Genomic DNA, 20,323 nt, shown 5'->3' on the forward strand with positions numbered 1-20,323 from the left:
ACGCTGCTCTCACCCATCCGCTTCATTGCTTGACGGCGTTCTTCGCTATCTGAGCAACCGCACAGCTTCTCAGTATGTCGGTCACGCGCCTTGCTAGCCTCGCCGACCTTCCCGCCGAGCTGCGGGACCGCATTCTCAAGAGCGCGCTTCGATACGACTTCGACGCCATGCGTGTCCTGTGCAAGGTGTCCAAGGGCCTCAACGAGCTGCTCAAGCCTCAGCTGTACGAGATCATCGAGAGTGCGTCGCTTGTCGGGCAACTTCCGCTCATTGCTGTCGCTCCGTCCTCTTGCTAGAGGGCGGACTGGGACAGGCGAACGTCTTGCTGCTTTGCCGATGCTGACATGCTCGCGCTCTGGCAGTCCAAAGTATGCGGGACCCGGCCTTCGCCATGTTCATGCAATATGGGGCCGTACATGCGCACCAACCCGAATCGCCCTAACAAAGGGTGGAAGGCCGAAGACGACGCCCTCGACGGCAGCGCGGACGACGACGACGAGACGCAGTCGTCTGATGCCGTCTTCAACACGGCGCCGAAGCGCATGCTCATCGCGCTCGAGCGCTTCCCGCACAATGCCAAGCTCGTCCGCAAACTGCACTTCAACGGTCTCTTTGACGGGCGAGCAACGGCCAGGGCGGTGCGCCGTGTCACGCGAGTGTGTCACGACATCGAGGAGGCGAGGTTCATCCGGCACCCTCTCAGGGCCGGCTACGGGGAGAATGAGGATGAGCCAGACGACAGCTACCACTGGCTCTTCGAGGCGCTGCGCGACACGATGCCCAAGCTGCGCAAACTCACCATGCGCGGCGCCGACGTCTGCAACAATGGAGACTTCGTCGAGGGTCTGTCGCCGCTCGCGCAACTCAAGGACCTCAGCATCTCGTTCGCGCGCCCCAACGCCTACCGCACGCTCGGCGACGAGCAGATTCCTGAATACGCCTTTCAGCTCGAGCGGCTCGAGGTTGGCTCCGACGCCAACCCAAGGATCGTCGAGGCGATGCTCGCGAAATCGAAGGAGACGCTCAGGACGCTGTCACTCGCGCTGTGGCAGAAAGCGCACAACCTCGCGCCCTACACCGCCGTCGAGGATCTCACGCTCGTCTACTGCCGCCCGCGTGTAGCGGCCTTGATGCTCAAGACGGCACCCGCCTCGTTGCGCTCGCTCACGCTCCGCTGGGACCCGACGGTCGGCGTCAACGAGCACGGCTGGGTCAAGTCGAGCATGGCGACGCCCGAGTACTTTGCAAGGCTCGAGCAGCGCACGGGGACGTTTGAGCAGCTCCTCCGAAGCTTGCCGCAGCAGATCCGCCACCTCGCCATCCTGCACTGCATCGGCGAAGAAGGACACGACGCGCTTCTCGAGCGGATAAACGACCCGACGTGGCTGCCCAACCTCGCCATGCTGGAGGTCGCGTACACCCTCGACCGCCGACCGAAGAAGGAGCCGCGCGTGCCGCTCCCGACGCGTGCGGAGCGCGAGGCGCAGGCGGTCGACGACGACGGCGACGAGGCGTGGGAGGACGACGCCTTTGACGAGGGCGTGGCCGAGGACCAAGAGGAGGACGAGGACGACTACGACGACGAGGACGACGAGGACAACGAGATGGACGCCTACGCGGCGGACGAGCGGGCCTTCGAGGCGGAGGAGGCGAAGCGGCAGGACGAGGTGCGCGCTGCGCTTGCCCGGCGCGGCGCCGTGCTTGGACCGCGCGACAAGGATCCGAAGGATGCACTCGATGGCGAAGGGAGGCTGCCGCGGACGGTCTGAGGTGCAGGACATGCTCATTCCGCAGCGACGGCCGAGAGATTGTTTGCAATATCACGCGTTGGGACCGTCTTCAGGCGCGAGCGACTACAGTACAGCTTCACGAGAGCACTGCAAGCCTTCAAGTAGCCCACGAACGAGGTCGGCGCGTTCATCACCTCGTCGCCGTGGCTCCCGTTCGCACTTCTGCTCTGTCCACATACGCTCGCACCGTAAGTCAAGTCTCAGACTGTCTCTGACATCGGAATTGCCAGTACTGACCCTCTCACGACTGTCCGCCCCGCCCCTGACGCGCTCGCCGCCCCCTCCGCCTGCTCCCCTCCCCTCCTCTCGCTCGCACGTTCGACACCCCAGACCAGCATGGCCGACGAGTACGACGACTTGTACGGTGACCTGTACCCCGGCGAGGCCGAGTACGGCTCGGCGGCGACGTCTGCGGCGCCCGCTCCTGCGGCAAGCACGCAGCAGCCTGCCTCGACCGCTTCGACCGCCGCGCAGAGCTCGTCGGCCATCCCGAGCTACTCGGACGCACCGTCAGCTTCGACCGGCTCGGCCGGGCTGCCCGCGCCGCCCCTCGCCGCCGCTGCCGCAGCCGTGAACAACCCGCCTCCTATCCACTTCGCACCCAACTACGCCGCGCAGCGCACGTCCGAGGGCAGGACTGCCGGTGTACGCCCCGCCGACATGCCGGAGGAAGGGTGAGGCAGTCCTTCATATCGATGTCCGCGTTCTGTCACGCCATCCAGCGGACGTGGGTGTGTTCGCTGGGAGACGATCCTGGCAGAACTAGGGTACCATCACGAACGCTTAATCTCTTCGAGCTATGACTACATCTCATCGCCGAGACTGCCGTACTTCCGCTCCGCCTGTCTCGCCCTCATTCCGTGGCATACTCTCGACCTCCCGAACTGCTCTTTGCCTAATCCGCCAAGCACAGCGTTAGCCTCGAGCCTAGCACTCGTAGCGTTTGCAGCAGCATCGTCTCCATCGTCCCTCGTTCTCCAGAGCAGCGTACGTTCCTCACGCATAGAACAGGTCGCTGATGCAAGGACTGTCTCGTCCCTCTTTTCATTCTTGCGTCGTCTCGCCCGCCGTTGGTCTGGTGTTGCGTTGACGGCTAACAGGAAGATGTTCATCGGCGGTTTAAACTGGGACACGACCGATGGTGCGCCTTGAACGCCCTCGCGGTGCCCTGCTCCTTCCTGACGAGAAGCAAACGTCCCGCAGACTCGCTCAAGATGTACTTCGAGCAGTTCGGCCGCATCACCAACTGCACCATCATGCGCGACTCCGAGACGGGGCGGTCGCGCGGCTTCGGCTTCCTCACCTTTGAGGATCCGGCTTCGGTCAACGCCGTCATGGCGCGCGAGCACCACCTTGACGGCAAGACGGTGCGCCTGCGCCACGCGTACTCTGTACCCGTCTGCAACAACTGACGAAGCGGGAATTATGCAGATCGACCCGAAGCGCGCCATCCCGCGCTCCGACACGGCCAAGACGGACAAGCTTTTCGTGCGCGCCCTGCCGCAGACGTGCACGCAGGAGTCGTTCCGCTCGTACTGGCGCCAGTTCGGGCCCATCACAGACGCGACGCTCATGATGGACAAGGAGACGGGGCGGCACCGCGGGTTTGGGTTCGTCAACTACGAGACGCGCGAGGCGGTCGAGAAAGTGCTCCAGTCGGGCCCGCACTACATGGACGGCCAGATGGTGCGCTTGCCTTTCGTTCATCTTGAGCGTCTGCACGTCGTTCTCTGCCTGCTGACCACTGTTTCCGCTTTCTACCTCGACCGCAGCTCGAGGTCAAGCGCGCTCAGGCCAAGGGCGAGCCGCGTCGCGACTTCAACCAGAACACCAACCAGCCGTACATGCCGCAGCCGAACATGAGCGGTGGCATGGGCATGAATGCTGGCGCCGGTGGTGTGGGCGGCGGGATGGGTATGGGCGGAGGTGCGGGAGCGGGCAACATGGGCATGGGCATGGGCGGCGGCATGAACGCTGGCGGCATGGGCGGCGCAGCTTCGCCCTTCGACCCGGCGGCGATGTCCAAGTTCTTTGCGAGCATGGGTTGGGTGTGTCGCCGTCGCTTCTGATGCGAGCATCAATTCACACTGACTGCCCCACGCGCTTTTCTCATCCCTTCGTTTCTTTCCGTCGCCGCACTTCGCCTCTGACGACATCAGGGCGCATGGAACCCGCTCATGATGGGCCAGCAGCAGATGCCCGGCTTCGGCGGCGCAGGCGCGTTCAACCCGATGATGGGCGGGATGGGCGGTTTCGGCATGGGCGGCATGGGCGGCATGGGCAACATGGGCATGGGCGGCATGGGCATGGGCGGCTCGCCCATGGGCGCCATGTCCGGCGGCGACAACGCAGGCGCGGCTGATGGCTCGTCGAGCGGCGCGGGCCAGGGCGACGCGAGCAGCCTGAGCTCGTTCACGGGCCCGATGGCCGGCGGAGCGACTAGCATGCGCGGCGGGCGCGGCGGTGCGATGGGCGGCGCGGGCGCGATGCGCGGCGGGAGGGGCGGTGGGAGGGCTGGTTTCAACCCGCCGGTGCGTCCTCTTCCCGCTCTGGCGCTTCTCGACTGGCGCGCGCGTGCTTCTGTATCGATACTGACTCTACACGACGTGCACAGACTGGCCCCGCTTCGATGCGCCACGACGAGGGCGGCGCGGGTCCGCAGCGCAACCGCGGTTCCGGCGCAGGCTTCCACGTACGTCTCGCTTCTCACCTGCTCCTTTGTTTGTCCAGCAAGCTGACTGAAAGTCCTCGCGAACAGCCGTACTCGCGGTGATCTGTACCCGACTGTCCTCTCATTCTCATGTCCCGCGCGCCTGTACACTCTTAGCCTTTCTCTTCCTCATATGCTGCCTGCAAACAAATCGGCCCGTGTTGCACAGATCGTCAAGCGTGCGTTGCAGTCGTACAGGGTTCGTCACGAGCCGTCTATGCAGCCGGGAAGGGATAGCACTAGGCTCATGCAAAGGGCACGGGAGGGGATAAAGATACGTCAAAGCGATGCGGAGAGGGAGCGAGATGGTATTGAAGGAGAGGGGAAGAACGAAAGACGAGCTGCTTGGTCCAGTAGGACCATTACTGATCGCTGAACGGGTCAGGGTTGGCGACCCGCAGCGGTGTGCCAGGCCGCAGCGCGTTCGGAATCTGCTCCGCCGCGCGGCTGGGCGACACTTCGCGAATCTCGTCCTGCTGCTGCAGCGCGACGGTCGGCCTCTTGCCCGCGACGGCCGGGTCCCAGCTCTCGCTCGCTCCGGCGAGATACGGCAGGCCGTCGTGCCCGTCGTCGCTCGTGATGGCGACGCCGATGAGTTCGGCGGGCGTGCCGGGCACGGGCAGCGACGGAAGTGGCTGCGCCGGGCGGCGCAGCGAGCGCTTGGCCGAGAGCGTCGGCGCGGGCGCGGTGTAGCCGTCCTGCTGCGCGGCGGGCGAGGGCGAAGCTTCGGCAACGGTCGAGAGGAACGGGATGCTCTGCACCGACGACTTGAGCGCGCCGACGACGCCGCCCGTCGACGAGGCGCCCGAGGCGGCGCGCTCGAGCTGTCCGACTTCGTTGACGCGGTACGAGTCTGAGAATGGGTCCTGCAACGCGCCGAGGCCGACTGCAGCTGCCGCGCCGATTCCGGCAACGTTCGGACGACCTTCGACCGCGACGTGCGGCGACGAGGGAGGGAGCGAGTCGAGGTCGCCGCCTGCGCGCGGCGAGAGCGCAGAGAGCGTGCTCCCGAGGCTCATGTTGCGCGTCTGCGCCGGCCGCGTGTACAGCAACTGACTGACGAAAGGCGGTTGGCCGTCGTTGTCGCCGGTAGAGCCCATGACGGGCGTCGAAGGGACGCTGCGCCCGGCCTGCGAGGCGCGCCGGCGAAGGAGGAGGAAGGCCATGCCGGCGAGGGCGACGGCGCCGCCGATGGCACCGACTGATGCGCCGATGATGGTCGAGGTCGACGTCGGCTCGTCATCCTCCTGCGTGCTGGCCTTGGTGTTCATCGGAGGTACAGACGAGATTGCCTTAGACGACTTGGAAACAGAAGCAACGGGCGCAGAGGACGGGACGGGCGCGGCAGACTTGGGCCAACCACCGCCTGAGCCGCCGTACCAGCTACCATCGTCAGTGGCCGGAGTCGCCTGCTGGACGGGCGTCGAAAGCGTCGACGAGACCTTGGGGTTGAGCACGACGTCGATGGCGCGCTTGTCGAGAGTAGAGGCGCTAGCGGTTGCCGGACTCAAGGCGACCGCGTCGGCGTTGCCCTCGAATGTGTCCTGCCAGGTGTACGTTCCCGCATTCTCGTCGATGGTGAGGAACCAGAATTGGTTCGAGGGAGCGCTTGTTGACCCATCAATGCCGAATGCGACGACGATTGTTTCGCCTGCGACGAGCGTAGCCGTGTGGTAGGATAGAGCCGGTGCAATCATTGAGTGATCCGAGATGACGAGCTGGGTGGAGGTCCAGTCGGCCGAGGCGTCGGACGGGGGAGCGAGCAGGAAGAGGTCGGCGAGGATCGCGTGTGCCGACGAGACGCCGCCGTGCACGAGGATGGAGCCCGAAGACAGTGGCACGGCAGCGTGTCCCATGCGGGCAGGAGGTACAGTGCCCAAGAGTGTCTGCAAAATCGAGGCTGAGCTGGAGCGGACGGTGCTTCCTCGGCGACGAAAGCAGACGTACCTTCTCTGACCAAGTCCTCGCCACCACGTCGAATACGAGGACGCTGAACAAGTCGGCGACATGGCCCTCTGCGGACTGCCCGCCGACGACCGCGATACTCGCGCCGTCCGCAAGAACAGTCGCCGAGTAGTCGCTCAGCGGCGGCTCCCATCCCGTCTCGTCCGTCCCCTGCGGTGCACTCCACGCCATCGACTCGACTGCGCCGCTGACCGTGTCGTAGCGGTCGAGCGCAGCGTACCCGATCGTCTCGCTCGAGCACGTAAACTCGTCGGCAATCCCGCCGAGGACCCATAGGTCTGTTCCGCCCGTCGTCGCATTCGCGACAGAAACGGCGCTCGCTTGGCGCCTGCGCGGAGGGTAGCGCGGCGAGAGGGCGGGGACGGTCCAGGCGGTAGGGGAAGTGCTGTTGAGAAGGGTATGCGCGATGGCGTCGGCCTCGCAGTCGGGCGTGAGGCCACCAAGGAGCCACGGGCGCTCCTCGCCGTCGAGAGCAGCGGCCGCCCAGGCCGAGGCGGGTAGGCCGGACGAGAGAGCGGCGTCGGCGGCAGGGTTGTCGGGGATGGCAGACTCGGGACGGTCGCCCCAGAGGAACGTCGAGGCGAGGCGGAAGCGCAAGACCTCGTCGGTGATAGCCGTGCCGTTCTCCCCGACCTGTCCGCCGATGAGGAGGAGCTCGTTGGCGGTCGGGAGGTACAGCGCCGAGTGGCCGTAGCGACCTTGGGTGGTCGCGGCGACGACCTGTGGCTGCGAGACGGACGCGTTGAGGTAGACGAGGTCGGCCGCTGTAAGCTTGGGGTTCAGGCTGAAGCTGCGTGGGACGAATGCGCGGCCTCGGAGGGCGTCGAGCGGTGCAGAGAGGAGCGAGGCGGAGGACGAAGCGGCGAGGACCGTCAGGCTCACGGCCGCACGCAGGCTGCGAGTGCGCCTCGAGGCGAATGGTGCCATCCTGTGCGCTCGCTGGCTGGTGACAGGCAGGCGCACGACGGCGGCGGGAAGGACAAAAGACGGCAAAGTTGAACGACTCCGCCGCGGTCGTTCCGCGCAGCCCGAATCAACTCGCCTCTACGATCGAGCGCACGCCGTTCCTTTTTCCAGTGAGAGTGTGCAAGGTGCGGTCCCTCTGAGCTGAACGAAGCCCTTGCTCCCCCGGCAGCATCGACGCTTGAGGCGCTCGGCGCGACGGGCAAACCCGGGGGAAGTTCTTTCTACTGGCGACATGGCATGTCTGTAGTGTTTTTGACGGTGAGAGAGCGGTATACGGAGCCGGGCGAGGTAGCCTAAGTAGCGGCGGCGCGGACTTTGTTGGTCGCCGCGGATTTTGCCGACGAGCTTCATCAGTCGGGAAGGGAGCGTCTTGGTCCTGCACGCCCTTCGCTCGTCTCCGGCGCTCGCCTGCTGTGCGCTCGTGGGGATGGCAAGCCTCACGCTGGATCAGCAGCGCACCTTCGACGCTTGCATCGGGTTGGACCTCCCTGCCGACGCTGCAGAGCGAGCAGCTCTCGTGCGTCGTCCGCCTCCTCTGGCGCTCCTGCAAGAACATTCGAGCCCTGATTGCCCCTGCACACAGCGCTACAACGACAACGTAGAAGCGGCCATCAACTGGATCTTCGACGGCTGCCCCGACAACGCCGTCGTCCCCGCCGACCTGCCCCCGCCGCTCGTCGCGGCCGCGGACGACGAGTCGCTGCCCCACCCGTCGACGCTCGGGCAGAACCCGCCGCCGTACACACCGCGAACGACGACGCCGGTCGAGCAGCATGGTCAGGCACCTCTTCCTGCTCCCTTTGGTGCGTCCATCGAAATGCCGTCCGAATCCCTCACACCCCACGCTGACCTCTTGCGCTCGAGCCAGTGCCGCCCAAGGACGACAGCAAGTCTCAGCTCATCGACCTGACCGATACCGACGAAGGTTCCATCCCGGCATTCGCTCCTCCGCGCATCAGCGCCCCGAACCCCTCGCCGCGCCTGACGCCGACCAAGGAGGACGACGAGCTCGCGCGCGCGATCAAGGCATCGCAAGTCGACGCAGACGACGGCGACGACGAGCTGAGCAAAGCCATCTCGATGAGCATGGCGACGCTCGGCAGCACGGAGGAGGAGGCCGTCGGGATTGTCGAGTCCATCAAGCCCGAAGACCGCATTCGCGAGCCGGGAACGTGCGCCGTCTTATCCGGCATGGCGCTTCTTTGGCAGACTGCTCACCGCGACTCTCTTCTGCAGCCCGACCGTCCTGCGTGCAACCTCGAACCTCATGTCGTCGCTCGCGGCCTACTTCCAGTGCCTCTACGCCATCCCCACCTACCGCCAGGCCATCCTCTCGTACCGCGCGCCGCAGGGCCACCCGCTCCACGCCGAGGAGTTCAAGGACTACTGGAAGGGCGACGCAGGGCTGTCGGTCCTTGGCCTGCCCATGGGCGTTGGCGACGACAACCGCGAGAAGCGCGAATATCGTGCGTGGATCCGTGACTGCGGTCTGCTTCCCTACAATGCGTTAGCTGCTGACCTGCGATCTTGCGGCGTTGCGCAGGACTGATCGCCCTGCAACGCCTGTTCGCCATCATGACCGACACGCATCGCGCATTCGTGCACGTCACCGAGGTTGTGCGCGCATTCGGCTTGCGCGAGAACGACTTTTCCCGACCGGGGGCTTGGTCCTACGCGATCAAGCGTGCGTTCTGTTTTGCCTACCGCCATCCCGTCGACATACTGCTGAGCGCCTTGCTTTTGTATGATCTGCAGACGTGCACGAGACGATTGTGGAGGATCTGCGCATTGCTGCGGGGGAAGAGGCGCGGCACCTCCTCGAGCAGGGTGTGCCTGCGGACGAGGTGCAGAAGCTCGAGCGAAAGGCGGCCGAGTACGTCCTTCCTATCGCTTATGTCAGGTTGATGCCGCTCACATCCTGGCTTGTGCAGCCGCTTCACGCTTAATGGTCGTCCGGTCCTCGTCGACGAGCACATTGGCGCTCCCCTGCCGCCTCTCGCGAACGAGGATGGCAATCACACTTCCGTGCGTCTTGCGCTCATAACGGTCCTCTGTCCGGTCGCAGAGGTCTCACATAACGTTGCTCTCGCAGATCATGTCGCTCAACGTCAACCCCGTCTCCGACCCTCCGCAGAACCTCTTCTCGCTCCTCGATTCGCAGCTCGTCGCGTCCGAGGGCGACTCTCGCATCCTGCACCTCCTCACGCGCGTCCCCTCGACGCTTGCGATCCACCTCTACCGCCAGACGACCATCACCTCGCTTGACACGTTCGGGTCGGCGGGCGGGGCTGCGCCGTCGAAGCGCGTCTTCCGCCCGACCAAGACGGGCGCTGAGGACGTGTGGCTCGACCGATACTGGGTCAAGAACCGCGTCGGGATCGTCGAGGCGCGCGGCGAGATTGCACGCCTCGAGGGCGAGCTCGAGGAGGTCAAGCGGAGGAGGAGAGAGGTCGGTACGACTACCGAGGGAAAGGACGCGCGGGAGCTCGTGCGTGGCACAGTCCAGTACCTAAAGGCGGCAAGCGCGCCGGGAAATGAGGAGCGCGAGGAGAGGCAGAAGCGGCTGCGGGAACAGTGGGAGAAGGTCGGCGAGGAAATGGACTCGGTTCTCCAGGGTATGTCGCGCTCGCTCGCTCCTCCTGCCACCTCTTGCCTGCGGCTCACGATCTGCTTGCGCAGCTTACGACGCCGACGCTTCGGCGCTCGACGAGCGCATCGCAGCCATTTTCGACACGGACGCCATGCACAAAGTCGGGCCCTTCCGCCTCGTCTCGATCCTCATGCACAACGGCCTCAACGGGCGTGGCACGGCGTGGGCCGTCGTGCGCGGCGACGACGGCCGGTGGTGGAAGATCGTCGACCTCGTCAAGGAGGAGGTGACGCTAGAGCAGGCGCTCGCGGACCCGTCGGGTCTCATGATGGATGCCGGAGCGACTTTCCTCTTCTACCAGAAGATGGACGAGGTCGAAGAGTGTGAGGTGCCCATGTCTCTGAAGGTACGGCAACTTGGCCCTTCGGCTGAGTGCGTCCGAGGCTGACAAGTTCGCTGCAGTCTGCCGTCCTTCGCGACAACCACGACTTCGCTGCGTCCCTCCCGCCTTCCCATGCCTCGACCGTCGCGTCGTGGAACCTCCCGTCGCCCTCGTCAATCGAGCCTGAAGCCATCCAGATCCCGTTGACCGGTCTCGAGGACGTTGCCAATGACGACGACACCGTACGCGAGATTGCGCTCGACTCGCCTCCGCCCGTAGACATCCCCATCGACGACTCGGCGCCTACGAGCAAGGCGTCGACGCCTCTTGCGGCCGACACGCCCATGTCGCTCGATGCGTCCGAACAAGAGTCGCAGGAGGGCGCTGCGATGCAGCTTCGCGGCGGCGCCACGGTCGAGGACGCCGTGGAGGGCGAGTCGGACGAAGAGGGACAACCGGCGCACGAGGAGGACGAGGACGAATACGACGACGACGAGATTGACGAGGACGAGGTCGAGCTCGGTCTGCTCAAGCCTATGCCCGCGTCGAGCGACGACTGGGACATCGATTACGCCGTCGGCAAGGTCGGCGGGCTTCCGCGCTGGCTCGACCCGCGCTCGCCGCTGGCACCAGAGGACATTCAGTGCGGCACGTGCGGCAAGACGATGTGGCTTCTTCTCCAGGTCAACTCGCCCGACGACGAGCGGCTGCACGCCGCTGCGCGCTCGCTCTACGTCTGGGCGTGCCGTACGCCAGGCTGCCTCGCCAAGGACCCGTCGCAGTCCGTCCGCGTGTGGCGCACGCAGATGGAGAGCCCGAACGCATTCTACCCGCACACGGAGGAGACGCTCAAGGAGAGGAAGCGACTTGGTATGTTCCCTTCGCCTTTCCAGCTATTGTTAGTCGGCTGACCCTGAATGACCGCAGAGGATGCGCTCGACCCAACTTCCGCTCTGTCGTCTGCCCCGTCGACCTCGTCGAAGCCATGGCCCGAGTTCGACGTCGCGGCTGAGCCCGAGCCGTACGAAGAGTCCTATCTACCTGGTTCGTCCCGAAATGCAAGCAGCGCTTTCTGAGTGGTAGACTGACACTCTCCTTTGCAGACCCGAGCGCTCCGGCACCGGAGAATGAGGAGGGAACCGAGGACGCCGCGGCAACCGATACCAAGACTGGCGTTGACCGCGCCTTCCTGGCGTTCCAGGAGCGCATCGAGCGCGAACCGAAGCAGGTCATGCGGTATGCTGCGTCGACTTTACGCACGTACGAAACCGGGCTCATCTCTCGCCTTCGCAGCTTCTACCGGATACCAGGCGTCGACGATCCGCAGCCGTTGTGGGCGAGCAGTAAGACCATCACGCCCGAGGAGATCCCGACGTGCGAGTTGTGCCGCGCAGAACGCAAGGTCGAATTCCAGGTGCGTCAGCTTCTCCCGCGCTGGTCTGAGCTGGCAGTAAACAACCCATGCTGCAGGTCCTCTCAACGCTTCTTCCCTCGCTTGAGGACGACTCCTTCGACTTCGACTCGCTCCTTGTCTACACCTGCTCGGCAAACTGCCCCATTCCGCCACGAGACGGCGGCAAGACGGGCTGGGCAAGCGAGTTGGCTTTCAAGCAGGACTTCGCGGCCGAAGGCGTGCGCTTCGGCGTGCAGCGGTAGTGTCCGGACACGCTCTATTGAGAAACAGCACAGTTTCCCGATGCGGATCGGTTCGAAGCGAGGCATAAGGTTACAAGCTTGTCAACAAATGTTGCTACTGCGCGGCGTCCTGTACAAGTCCTCCGTGCTCGACAATTTCGCCCCATACCACGTCCAGCGTGTTGAGGAAGATCTGCGCGCGTTCCATCGCAACCTGTGAAAGCATAGCGAGTCAGCATAGGTCCGAGCGGTCCAGCCTCCTCGGCGTACCTGATAGCTATAATGCGTCCCGTCGTACGACAAAGCTCCATCTGTCACGTTGTACCACTCTAGCTGCCTCCAGGCGCCTCCGTACACCTCGCCCGGGCTCAAGTCTTCGAGCGCGTCTCGAATTGCCGCGTTGTAATTCTTCGTCGGCCCAGGTCCCTGCTTCTTCATGAAGCGCTGCGGCTTATTAGGTCCGACAGCCGGATAGCTGGACCAGAAGGACACGGGACGGGGAGATGCGGTAGACGTGTTGTGTAAGAAGGGCAGGATGTGCACATCGAGCGTGTCCTTCGCTCGCAGGTCTGCAAGTCCAGAATCTCAGGCGCGCTTCTGTCGGAACGGAAAGCGTCTAGTGCGCACTGTAGTGAAGTCCGAGGCCATTGACAAAGACGGGGGAGTATCGCTGTCGCTGGGTCGGCAAAGAACGGACAAAGTCGTGATAACTGTCGAGAAGAGGAGTGTCGTTGATGGTCCCGTCCGTGTTCGTGCTGTTGAACTTCCAGCTGTCGTCGAAAGAAAGAGTCAAACTCAGCCTAGGCAACAAGATGGAAAGGAAAGAGGGGGATTGACACCTGGTCGTAGTGAACAAACGGCTCGCCCTTGCAGAAGTGGCGGATTTGGCTCGCGTCGTTTATGCCGTAAAAGCGGCATGTTCTAGAGTTGATGAAGAGGTCGTTGCCGGCGCACTCCTCCTTGTGGTCCGTCACAAGATCGAGCGTCTGGCCGAGGAGAAGGAAAAGGCCTTGGGCAAACTGGCGCATGACTAGAGACCAAGGTACGTCAGCTGGGCCACGCAGGTGACATGCATTGTTACTCACGAGAGTCGCCTCTGGTAAAGACACCGCCGTAAGCCGAGAGGAGATCGCATGCTTCTTCCGGCGTGAAGATGTGCGGTGGCGGACAGCCGTCCACTGCCGGCTCAATGGTCAGTCGAAGGATCTTGATGAGCACAGCAGAGATGACTTACGATCAAAAGAGAAGCGAAAGGTGTCCAGGTCGACCATGTTCGGGTCGACTCCCTCCTTCGGTTCGATTTCCGTCCTGGACGCCCCGTCCGGACGAACCGTCGAACGCTCGACTGCGCTCATGAGCTCTCTCGAGCTGCAACCCCGACCGTAGTATTGTGCGGCAAAGTGTCGAGGGCCGACACGAGTCTCGAGCGGAGCGGAAGAAGTGAGGAACGGAGAGAAGCTGGTGAGGCGAGTGATCGACAAAGAGGAGGCCGAGGCAAGGAGAAGGGCGACAAGCAAGGCGAGAACAAGAAGGATGTGTAGTCGGCGGCGATTGAGCTAGGCAAGAGAGGCGTGGTCAGCGGATGGTGAGGATACCGCGCGCAACGAGCGCAACGTACGAAGTGTCGTGCCGGCATTTCGGTTGCAGGCTTGTCAAGCGCGTCGAAGGTATCTTCGTCATGCTCTGTCGCATCCTCTGCCTCAGTGCCAAGATCGAGTTTCTGCGGAAGAGGCCGAGAGGTCAGCGCTCTGTGCACGGCGGGAACCGAGTGCGAGAGCATAGCACGTACCTCCGGGACGGTGCTCGGCGAGAGCGGCAGGGCGATGTAGTCTGCACTGTCCGCTTCGTTCCCCGGCACAAGCAGAGAGGCGCCGCGCCATGCCTCTCGCATCCGGTCCGACACGGAAGAGAAGGCGGTGGGAAGCATGGAAGCTGAGCGTGTGGGCGGCAGCGCCATCCTGGCACAATGTGCAGCAGACCTGCTGCTGTCACCAAGAACAGACGAAAGGAGAGAGCGCAAGCCGAGAAGGCGTGAAGTGGAGCCGAGGAAGCGGGTCGTGAGGCACGCGTCGAGGACGCGTCGCAGCCGCCGGGCCGACTATTTGTCGATCACGCTGGCGCTTGCGGGCGATCCGCTACTTGACTGCGAACGCTGCTTGTCGACGGTTGACACGACGTGCGCGGCAAATGCGGGCGAGGAAACACCTGACACGACACCGGGAGATAGAGGAAGACCGCTGTCGTGAATATGATGTCTATCCGTCTGAGTCTACCTGACGCACCTGCGTTTCAGTCTATCAATCCTCCATGGTCTACGATCTCGCCCCAAACCGTGTCGAGCACGTTCAGAAAGACCTGAGCGCGCTCCATCGCGACCTGAGAAGGTCAAATGCTTCAGCGCGGCTCTCGCCGCTCAGGACAACGCGGACGCACCTGATAGCTGTAGTGCGTCCCGTCAAATGATACAGCGCCATTGGTGGAGTTGTACCACTCGAGCTGGTGCATCGCGCCTTGGTAGAGCTCGCCTGGGCTGATCTCGGGCAGAATCTTTCGGATCTCCGCGTTGTACCGCTTCGTCCGCTCCGGACCTTGCTTGACGGCAAACTTTTCGATCTTGTTCGGCGGGACGGCCGGATAGGATGAGAAGAAGGAGATGGGCCGTGGATCGGCGGAAGAGGTGTTGCTGAGGAAAGGAAGGAGGTGCATCTCCAAGGTGGCGTTCACGCGCCAGCCTGTCGCACCCGGCGTCAGAAGAGTACGTAGTCTCCATCTGAGGATTGCGTACCGTAATGAATGCCATTCGAGACGACGAACACGGGCGAGTATCGTCGGCGATTCGGTGGAACCGAAGAGACAAAGGTCTGGTAGCCGTTGAGGAGGTCCAAAATCCAGCCTGCGTGATGCTCAACCTTGTCTTGCACCCCCTGCTCGTGCGAAAACTTCCAGCTGCGTGCAGGCACGGTCAGGAAATTTTGGACGCGGAAAACGGCAAAGTACAGACATCTGGTCATAGGCAACATACGGCTCTTCAGAGCAGACATGGTCGAGTTTGCGCGAGTCAAAGATCGAGACGGTCTTGCAATACTTGCCGTTGGTGAAGATCGAGTTGCCCGTGCAAAGGCGGTCCGGATCATTGGCAATAGCAAAGCTATTGCTGAGCAGAATGAACAGGCCTTGCGTGAACTGCCGCATCACTGGTTGTAGGGGAGCGTCAACTTAGATGCAGGCTGCCGAGCGCAAGCGGCAAAGTCGAGACGCACAAGAGTCGCCGCGGGTGAAGACGCCGCCGAATGCCGACAACAGGTCGCATGCCTCGACTGGAGAGAAAATGTGCGGAGCTGGACACCCCTCGACTGCGAGCAGACATCAGGGCGTGAGTGGGGGTAGTAACCCCAGTCGCATGCGAAGGGGGAGGCACGTACCGTCATACGAGAAGCCAAAGCGGCCCAAGTCGAGCTCGTTCTCGCCCAAACCTTCCCGCTGCACATATTCGACCCTCGAAGCCCCGTCCTCGCGGATCCTCGCCCGGCCTACGGCTGCGATGAGCTCAGTCGAGTTGCAGCCTCGTCCGTGGCACAGCGATGGAAAGCGTCGAGGGCCAACCTTCGGCTGATGCGGGCTCGACGTCGTGTCGTTCAAAGACGCGAGAAAAGGTCGAGGCAGGAAATTGGTCGCTGCAAAATGGCCGTGTAGAGCGAGCAGGATGAGTACGGCGCCGAAGACGAACGGGCCGGAGCGGCGCAGCGAGTATCGCGGCGCCTTTTGCTGCATCTGCAGCGGCTGAGAATCAGCTTTGACGGGCGCGTGGACAAGCGAGGCGGATTCTGGTACTGCGAGCCGAACTTCGTTGGCGCAACTGTCGGTCTGCGAACGGGAAGTTTAGAGAGCGTCCACCAGACACTCGACCGAATGAGGCGCACTCCAGGCAGGACAGGCAGCGCCGTGTAGCCTGCGCGGTTGCGCATTCGCAGATCCTCGCTGTAAGCGCGTCGCGTCCGCGAGGCCCACCACCCTTGATCCAGATTCATGGGGACGGAACAGCAGTCGCTGAGAGACAGCGACAGAGCTGTCTCTCCGTGTCGAGCGCAGCACAATGGCAGCGCAGTGGAAGAAAAGAAAGAGGGCAAGCAGGAAAGCGCGGGGCAAGCAGACGCTTGGGCGGACGGGTGGATCCGTGCGCGCCGAAGACGGTATGGTGACGGCTAGATGCATTGCCGCCTTGTCTACCGCACGCGCACACCGTTCTGCACCCTCGGGCCCCATCCTCGGATCGTCTTCTTCGGAGGAAGCGCCGTCGCAACCGTCGCCGGGTCGAATCCTTGCCTGGGGAGCGGTCAGGATTCTGTCAGCATGACTCGCGGAGACAGCCCGGGCGAGACGTACCGGAACTTCTCGAGCAGCCAAAGGGTGTACCGCGCCTCCTTGGAAGTCAGGCCGGCGTCTCGCAGCTCCTGGCCCGTCTTGGTGAAGAGCGCCGCCCAGTCGCCGACCTTCTCCGCGTGCTGCTCGAGACCCCGCTTGGACGCCGCGAGGAGCGCTGCTGGGTCCTGATACGGGCCTGCGGAAAGCTCAGGCGTCAGCGTCGTCCTTCGAGAATGAGCTCTTCCGTCGAGGAGATGAAGCAGGTCCGCAACGAGTACATCTTTTGCGCCCAGCCGAGCTGCACAGAAAGCACTCAAAGAGAAAGAAAAGCTCACCTCGAGGAGCTGGCACGCGCTTGAGCGTGTCGATAGCGGCGGGAGCGTGGATCGCTCGGCGGAGGAGGAGAGCCGGAGAGGGCGCAGCGCGCGCTGCCAAGGAAGCGCGCGCGCAGGTGCAGGAGGCTTGCAAGCGGTTCATTTTAGTCCCTCAGGTGCTCGTCTCGGGAATTTGAGCGCGAATGCGGGAGATGGAGCCGGATAGCTCGCCCTCCTCGCGAAGTCGAAAAGTACCCAAATTGCACGCAACTCCGTCTGATGGATGCGGTATGCCAGCAGCCTGAAGAGGACTCTCTCGAGTAGCTGAAGTGCCGGATGAAGCAAGAGCTGCAGTTTGAGGACGCGCTTCTATTCGCCAATGAAGCAGACTCCTACGAAACGACCCGCCTGATCCCACGAATCCTTGCCACGCGCTCCAAGATGTTCCTCTCGACCCTGGCCTCGACCTCCGTCTCGCCCCGGAGCGCCTTCTCGTCGAGGGCAGCGGCCTCCCTCCACCCCTCGAGCTCGTCGGGGCTCTCGACGTCGAGCGCCCGCGCGACGTTCGAGATGTAGTCGAGGTCCGACACGAGCTGCTGTGCGCCGTGGCGCGACAGGCGCGCGAGCGAGGGCAGGACCGACCCGGTGAGGTGCGAGAGGATCGAGAGCGTGAGCGACGACAGCCACGTCGCGATCACCGTCTCGGCCGACAGCGGCGTCGGCGTCGGCGCAGAAGGCAGGGACGAAATGCTGCCGCCCGTGTGTGCGTTGACAAGCGAGCCGCGCCGCGTCCGGCTCAGTGCGGGCGAGGCGGGCAAGCCCGAGCCAAACACGTCCGACGGCGCCGTGCGGTGGCCCGACCCTTGCCGTGCCATCGACGGCGCGGCGGGAGGCGGCTGCTGCATCGCGCGCAGGGATTCGACGTCGACAAAGGGCAGCGTCTCGATCGAGAAGGCGAGGGCGTCGTCGTCGGCGTACACCTCGAACAGCCGCGGGAGGTTGAACAGGCCTTCGCCGACGCGCGAGATGGTCTCGGTCGGCGACAGCGAGAAGGTCGGGATCGCGAGGTCGAACGCGCCCTTGCCGCCCGGCCGCTGATCCTGCGTCGTTGTCCAGCACGGCAGAGTCGCGTACTCGTTCAGGTGCGAGATGAGCGGTGCAAGAATCGTGTCGTGCAGGAACAGCTGCGTTGTGCGGGTAAAGTCGATCGCCGCGCCGCGCGCTTTCGGAAGGAGGAAGGGAGTAGGCGGAGGCGGGGGAGGCGGGTGAGCGAGACTGCCGGACGGGTGCGGATCCGCTGGCCGGTCGAGCGGGTCGAGCAGCTCTGCAAGCTCTGCCGAATTGAGCGTAGACTGCCGCAAGAGGAGGATCGCGCCGCGCGTTGTCCCGGGCAGCGTATAGTGCGCCGGGTCGTTCCTCGCCGCATGCACGCTCTGCGCAAGCACCGTCATGCGCGCCTTCAGGCGGCCCTCGAACGCGCCGAGGCGATCCGACATGGCGCGACACGAATCGAGAAGCTTGAGCCCGAACTGGAACGTCGACCAGTCGTCCGTCGAGTACTCGAGACCCTCGAGCACCATCTCCTGCTCATCCTCCGCACTCCCGCCCGCGAGCGCCGCGGCGGTCGCTTGCGCCCTCCGTCTCGCCGTCGACGAGCCCTTCTCGCGGCCGGCGCGCACCAAGTCCTCCTTGCGGCGGTCGAAGAAGGCGACGAGCTGCTCGTTCATGACCTCGACGAGGCCGCGCGCGCCATAGCCATGCGTGAGCGCGAGGTTGCGCCCGATCGCGTCTTCGAGGAGCGCAAACACGCGCGCAGCCTTGTCGAGGAGGGCCTTGGGGCCCTTTTCGGCGCTGCTCGCGCCTGCGCCGCCGAGCAGGCCTGCGACCCACTCGCTCGGCTCGCCGAGTGCGCGGTCCAGCTCCGAGGCGAGGAAGCGCCGCTCGAGTGCAGGGTACTCGACCTGCCAGTCGACGAATGGCTCGAACAGCGCCGTCTCCCACGCGCGGATCTGCGGCGCCGCACCGCCCTCGCCATCCTCGCCGCCGTCCTCGTCACCGTGGTCACTCGTCAGATCGGGGCCAGTGCCCGTCACGAATGAGATGGAGCGCGCCGACAGTCGCTTTGAGAGCGAGCGCCGCTTCGACAGGCGCCGCTTGGCGGTGGGAGTCGACGGTGCGCCGGACAGTGACGGCGACGAAGGGCTGTGCCCGGGTCGTGGCGACGCGGGAGGTCCACCAGAAGGTGATGCGGCGGGTGACGCAGCCGCAGGCTGCGGCTCGAGCTTGGCGAAGGTGCGCTCGACCTGGATGGCGAACTCCTCGGTCGCCTTGAAGGCGGCGATGAGTTCTGGGAGGACGACCGGCCCGTAGAAGTCGGCGATGGCGGTGAGGCGTTGCGGGATAGAAGGCGAGAGTCCTTCGAGCGTCGACTCGATGAAAGAAGAGAGGGTCGGGGCCGGGTCGGGAAAGATGGCGGGGACGTAGGTGCGCTCCTCGGTGAGGAGCGCCTGCAGGTCCGAATAGAAATGCGCAAGCTGCGCCGAGAGCTTCTGCGGCGCTTGCGGGGAGGAAGCCGAAGCGGAGAGTGCCGGAGAGAGGGCAGGCGGGACCTCGAGGCAGTCGGAGAGGCGGGCGTGGGTCCAGCTGTCGACGAGGGCGCTGCGTCGATTGCCAAAGTAGTAGCTGCGGTACTCGGCCTCGCGCTGGATCATGCCGAAGATGCTCCACAGATGCTTGCACGCCTTGACGTCGCGGTCCGAGATGGCCTTGACGAGGCCGCTGCTCAGGCTCGCCTCGAGCTGGTTCTGGAGCGAGACCATGAGCGCGCGGCGCGCCTCGTACTCGGCCGTGTTCTGGAAGACGACCATCGAGCGCGCAGCTTCGGCGAGACGCTCGGCCGCCTTCATGAACTGGTCCTCGCCGACGAGGCCCGTCACCTCGCTCTCGAGCGTGCTCCACGACTCTGCCTCGCGCAGGACGTCGCGCGCGGCCTCCATGCGCTGCTTTACGAGGTCGAGGACCTTGATGCGCTCGAGGACCTGGCCGACCTCGCTGTGGGTGCCGAATCCGCCGCCGCGTTTGCGAATGCCGTCGAGGGTGAAGCGGAGCAGGAGCGCATTCTCGCGCATGAGCTGGAGGTCGAACGCGAGTCGGGGCACGGAGAGCGAGATGTCGGAAATGAGGCGGTCGACGAGGCTCCCCGTGTCCGAGACGGAGACGTCGAGCGAGTGCAGCGAGCGCGTCAAGGCAGCCTCGACGTCGGCGAGCGGCGGTTCTCGCGCGCCTGCTGCGCCGCCCGTGCTCTTGGCTAGCAGATCGTTGAGCCACTCTGCCTCAGAGACGAAACTGTCGCCTGCGAGAGCCGAGAGGTCGAGGTCGGGAGGAGCGGTGGTGGGGGAAGCGACGGGCTGCGCTGCCGGGACCAGCGGGGACGGCGTGCGGGTCTTTGGCAGCTCGAGCCCCGTTGGCAGGTTCGCTGCGGAGCTCGCCATGCCCGCCTGCCGCGTGTCTCGGGCGAGATTCGGGTCGTCGAGGCGCGGAGGTGGTGCTCGCAGCTGCAGCGCGAACACGAGCTGTAAGCGCAGGAAACGCGGTACTGCAGAGACTGCA

The 20,323-nt window shown here is 64.4% G+C and overlaps 7 protein-coding genes across 7 annotated transcripts; 3 read left to right on the plus strand and 4 right to left on the minus strand.

Annotated features, from left to right (window-relative positions):
• Nucleotides 1-74: 74 nt before the first annotated feature.
• Nucleotides 75-1,769, plus strand: JCM10292_005006 (uncharacterized protein; the record flags this gene model as incomplete). Its single annotated transcript, XM_076649930.1, has 2 exons — nucleotides 75-240; nucleotides 448-1,769. The coding sequence occupies 2 exons, from the start codon at nucleotides 75-77 to the stop codon at nucleotides 1,767-1,769; spliced, it is 1,488 nt and encodes a 495-aa protein (XP_076504570.1).
• A 357-nt stretch (nucleotides 1,770-2,126) lies between these two features.
• Nucleotides 2,127-4,563, plus strand: JCM10292_005007 (RNA-binding protein; the record flags this gene model as incomplete). The annotated part of the gene is made up of 8 exons (XM_076649931.1): nucleotides 2,127-2,464; nucleotides 2,891-2,931; nucleotides 2,994-3,157; nucleotides 3,222-3,476; nucleotides 3,563-3,838; nucleotides 3,950-4,321; nucleotides 4,405-4,482; nucleotides 4,549-4,563. 8 exons carry the CDS (start codon nucleotides 2,127-2,129, stop codon nucleotides 4,561-4,563), a joined length of 1,539 nt encoding a protein of 512 aa, XP_076504571.1.
• A 299-nt stretch (nucleotides 4,564-4,862) lies between these two features.
• Nucleotides 4,863-7,392, minus strand: JCM10292_005008 (uncharacterized protein; the record flags this gene model as incomplete). The annotated part of the gene is made up of 2 exons (XM_076649932.1): nucleotides 4,863-6,386; nucleotides 6,448-7,392. The coding sequence occupies 2 exons, from the start codon at nucleotides 7,390-7,392 to the stop codon at nucleotides 4,863-4,865; spliced, it is 2,469 nt and encodes an 822-aa protein (XP_076504572.1).
• A 466-nt stretch (nucleotides 7,393-7,858) lies between these two features.
• Nucleotides 7,859-12,059, plus strand: JCM10292_005009 (uncharacterized protein; the record flags this gene model as incomplete). Its single annotated transcript, XM_076649933.1, has 14 exons — nucleotides 7,859-7,948; nucleotides 8,015-8,234; nucleotides 8,300-8,603; nucleotides 8,668-8,897; nucleotides 8,975-9,115; nucleotides 9,187-9,304; nucleotides 9,363-9,456; nucleotides 9,524-10,046; nucleotides 10,111-10,427; nucleotides 10,484-11,273; nucleotides 11,331-11,447; nucleotides 11,507-11,639; nucleotides 11,697-11,817; nucleotides 11,874-12,059. The coding sequence occupies 14 exons, from the start codon at nucleotides 7,859-7,861 to the stop codon at nucleotides 12,057-12,059; spliced, it is 3,384 nt and encodes a 1,127-aa protein (XP_076504573.1).
• Nucleotides 12,060-12,153: 94 nt separating this feature from the next.
• JCM10292_005010 (uncharacterized protein) lies at nucleotides 12,154-13,995 on the minus strand (the record flags this gene model as incomplete). Its single annotated transcript, XM_076649934.1, has 8 exons — nucleotides 12,154-12,252; nucleotides 12,309-12,607; nucleotides 12,666-12,808; nucleotides 12,876-13,068; nucleotides 13,124-13,216; nucleotides 13,273-13,594; nucleotides 13,657-13,758; nucleotides 13,828-13,995. 8 exons carry the CDS (start codon nucleotides 13,993-13,995, stop codon nucleotides 12,154-12,156), a joined length of 1,419 nt encoding a protein of 472 aa, XP_076504574.1.
• Nucleotides 13,996-14,327: 332 nt separating this feature from the next.
• Nucleotides 14,328-16,877, minus strand: JCM10292_005011 (IGR protein motif domain-containing protein; the record flags this gene model as incomplete). Its single annotated transcript, XM_076649935.1, has 9 exons — nucleotides 14,328-14,414; nucleotides 14,472-14,770; nucleotides 14,824-14,984; nucleotides 15,061-15,232; nucleotides 15,299-15,391; nucleotides 15,461-15,809; nucleotides 16,277-16,361; nucleotides 16,422-16,596; nucleotides 16,736-16,877. 9 exons carry the CDS (start codon nucleotides 16,875-16,877, stop codon nucleotides 14,328-14,330), a joined length of 1,563 nt encoding a protein of 520 aa, XP_076504575.1.
• A 229-nt stretch (nucleotides 16,878-17,106) lies between these two features.
• Nucleotides 17,107-20,205, minus strand: JCM10292_005012 (uncharacterized protein; the record flags this gene model as incomplete). The annotated part of the gene is made up of 1 exon (XM_076649936.1): nucleotides 17,107-20,205. One exon carries the CDS (start codon nucleotides 20,203-20,205, stop codon nucleotides 17,107-17,109), a length of 3,099 nt encoding a protein of 1,032 aa, XP_076504576.1.
• Between the last annotated feature and the right edge of the window lie 118 nt (nucleotides 20,206-20,323).

This window comes from Rhodotorula paludigena (assembly GCF_050403205.1).
Source record: "Rhodotorula paludigena JCM10292 DNA, Rt_paludigena_JCM10292v1_ctg29, whole genome shotgun sequence".
Lineage (NCBI taxonomy): Eukaryota > Fungi > Basidiomycota > Microbotryomycetes > Sporidiobolales > Sporidiobolaceae > Rhodotorula > Rhodotorula paludigena.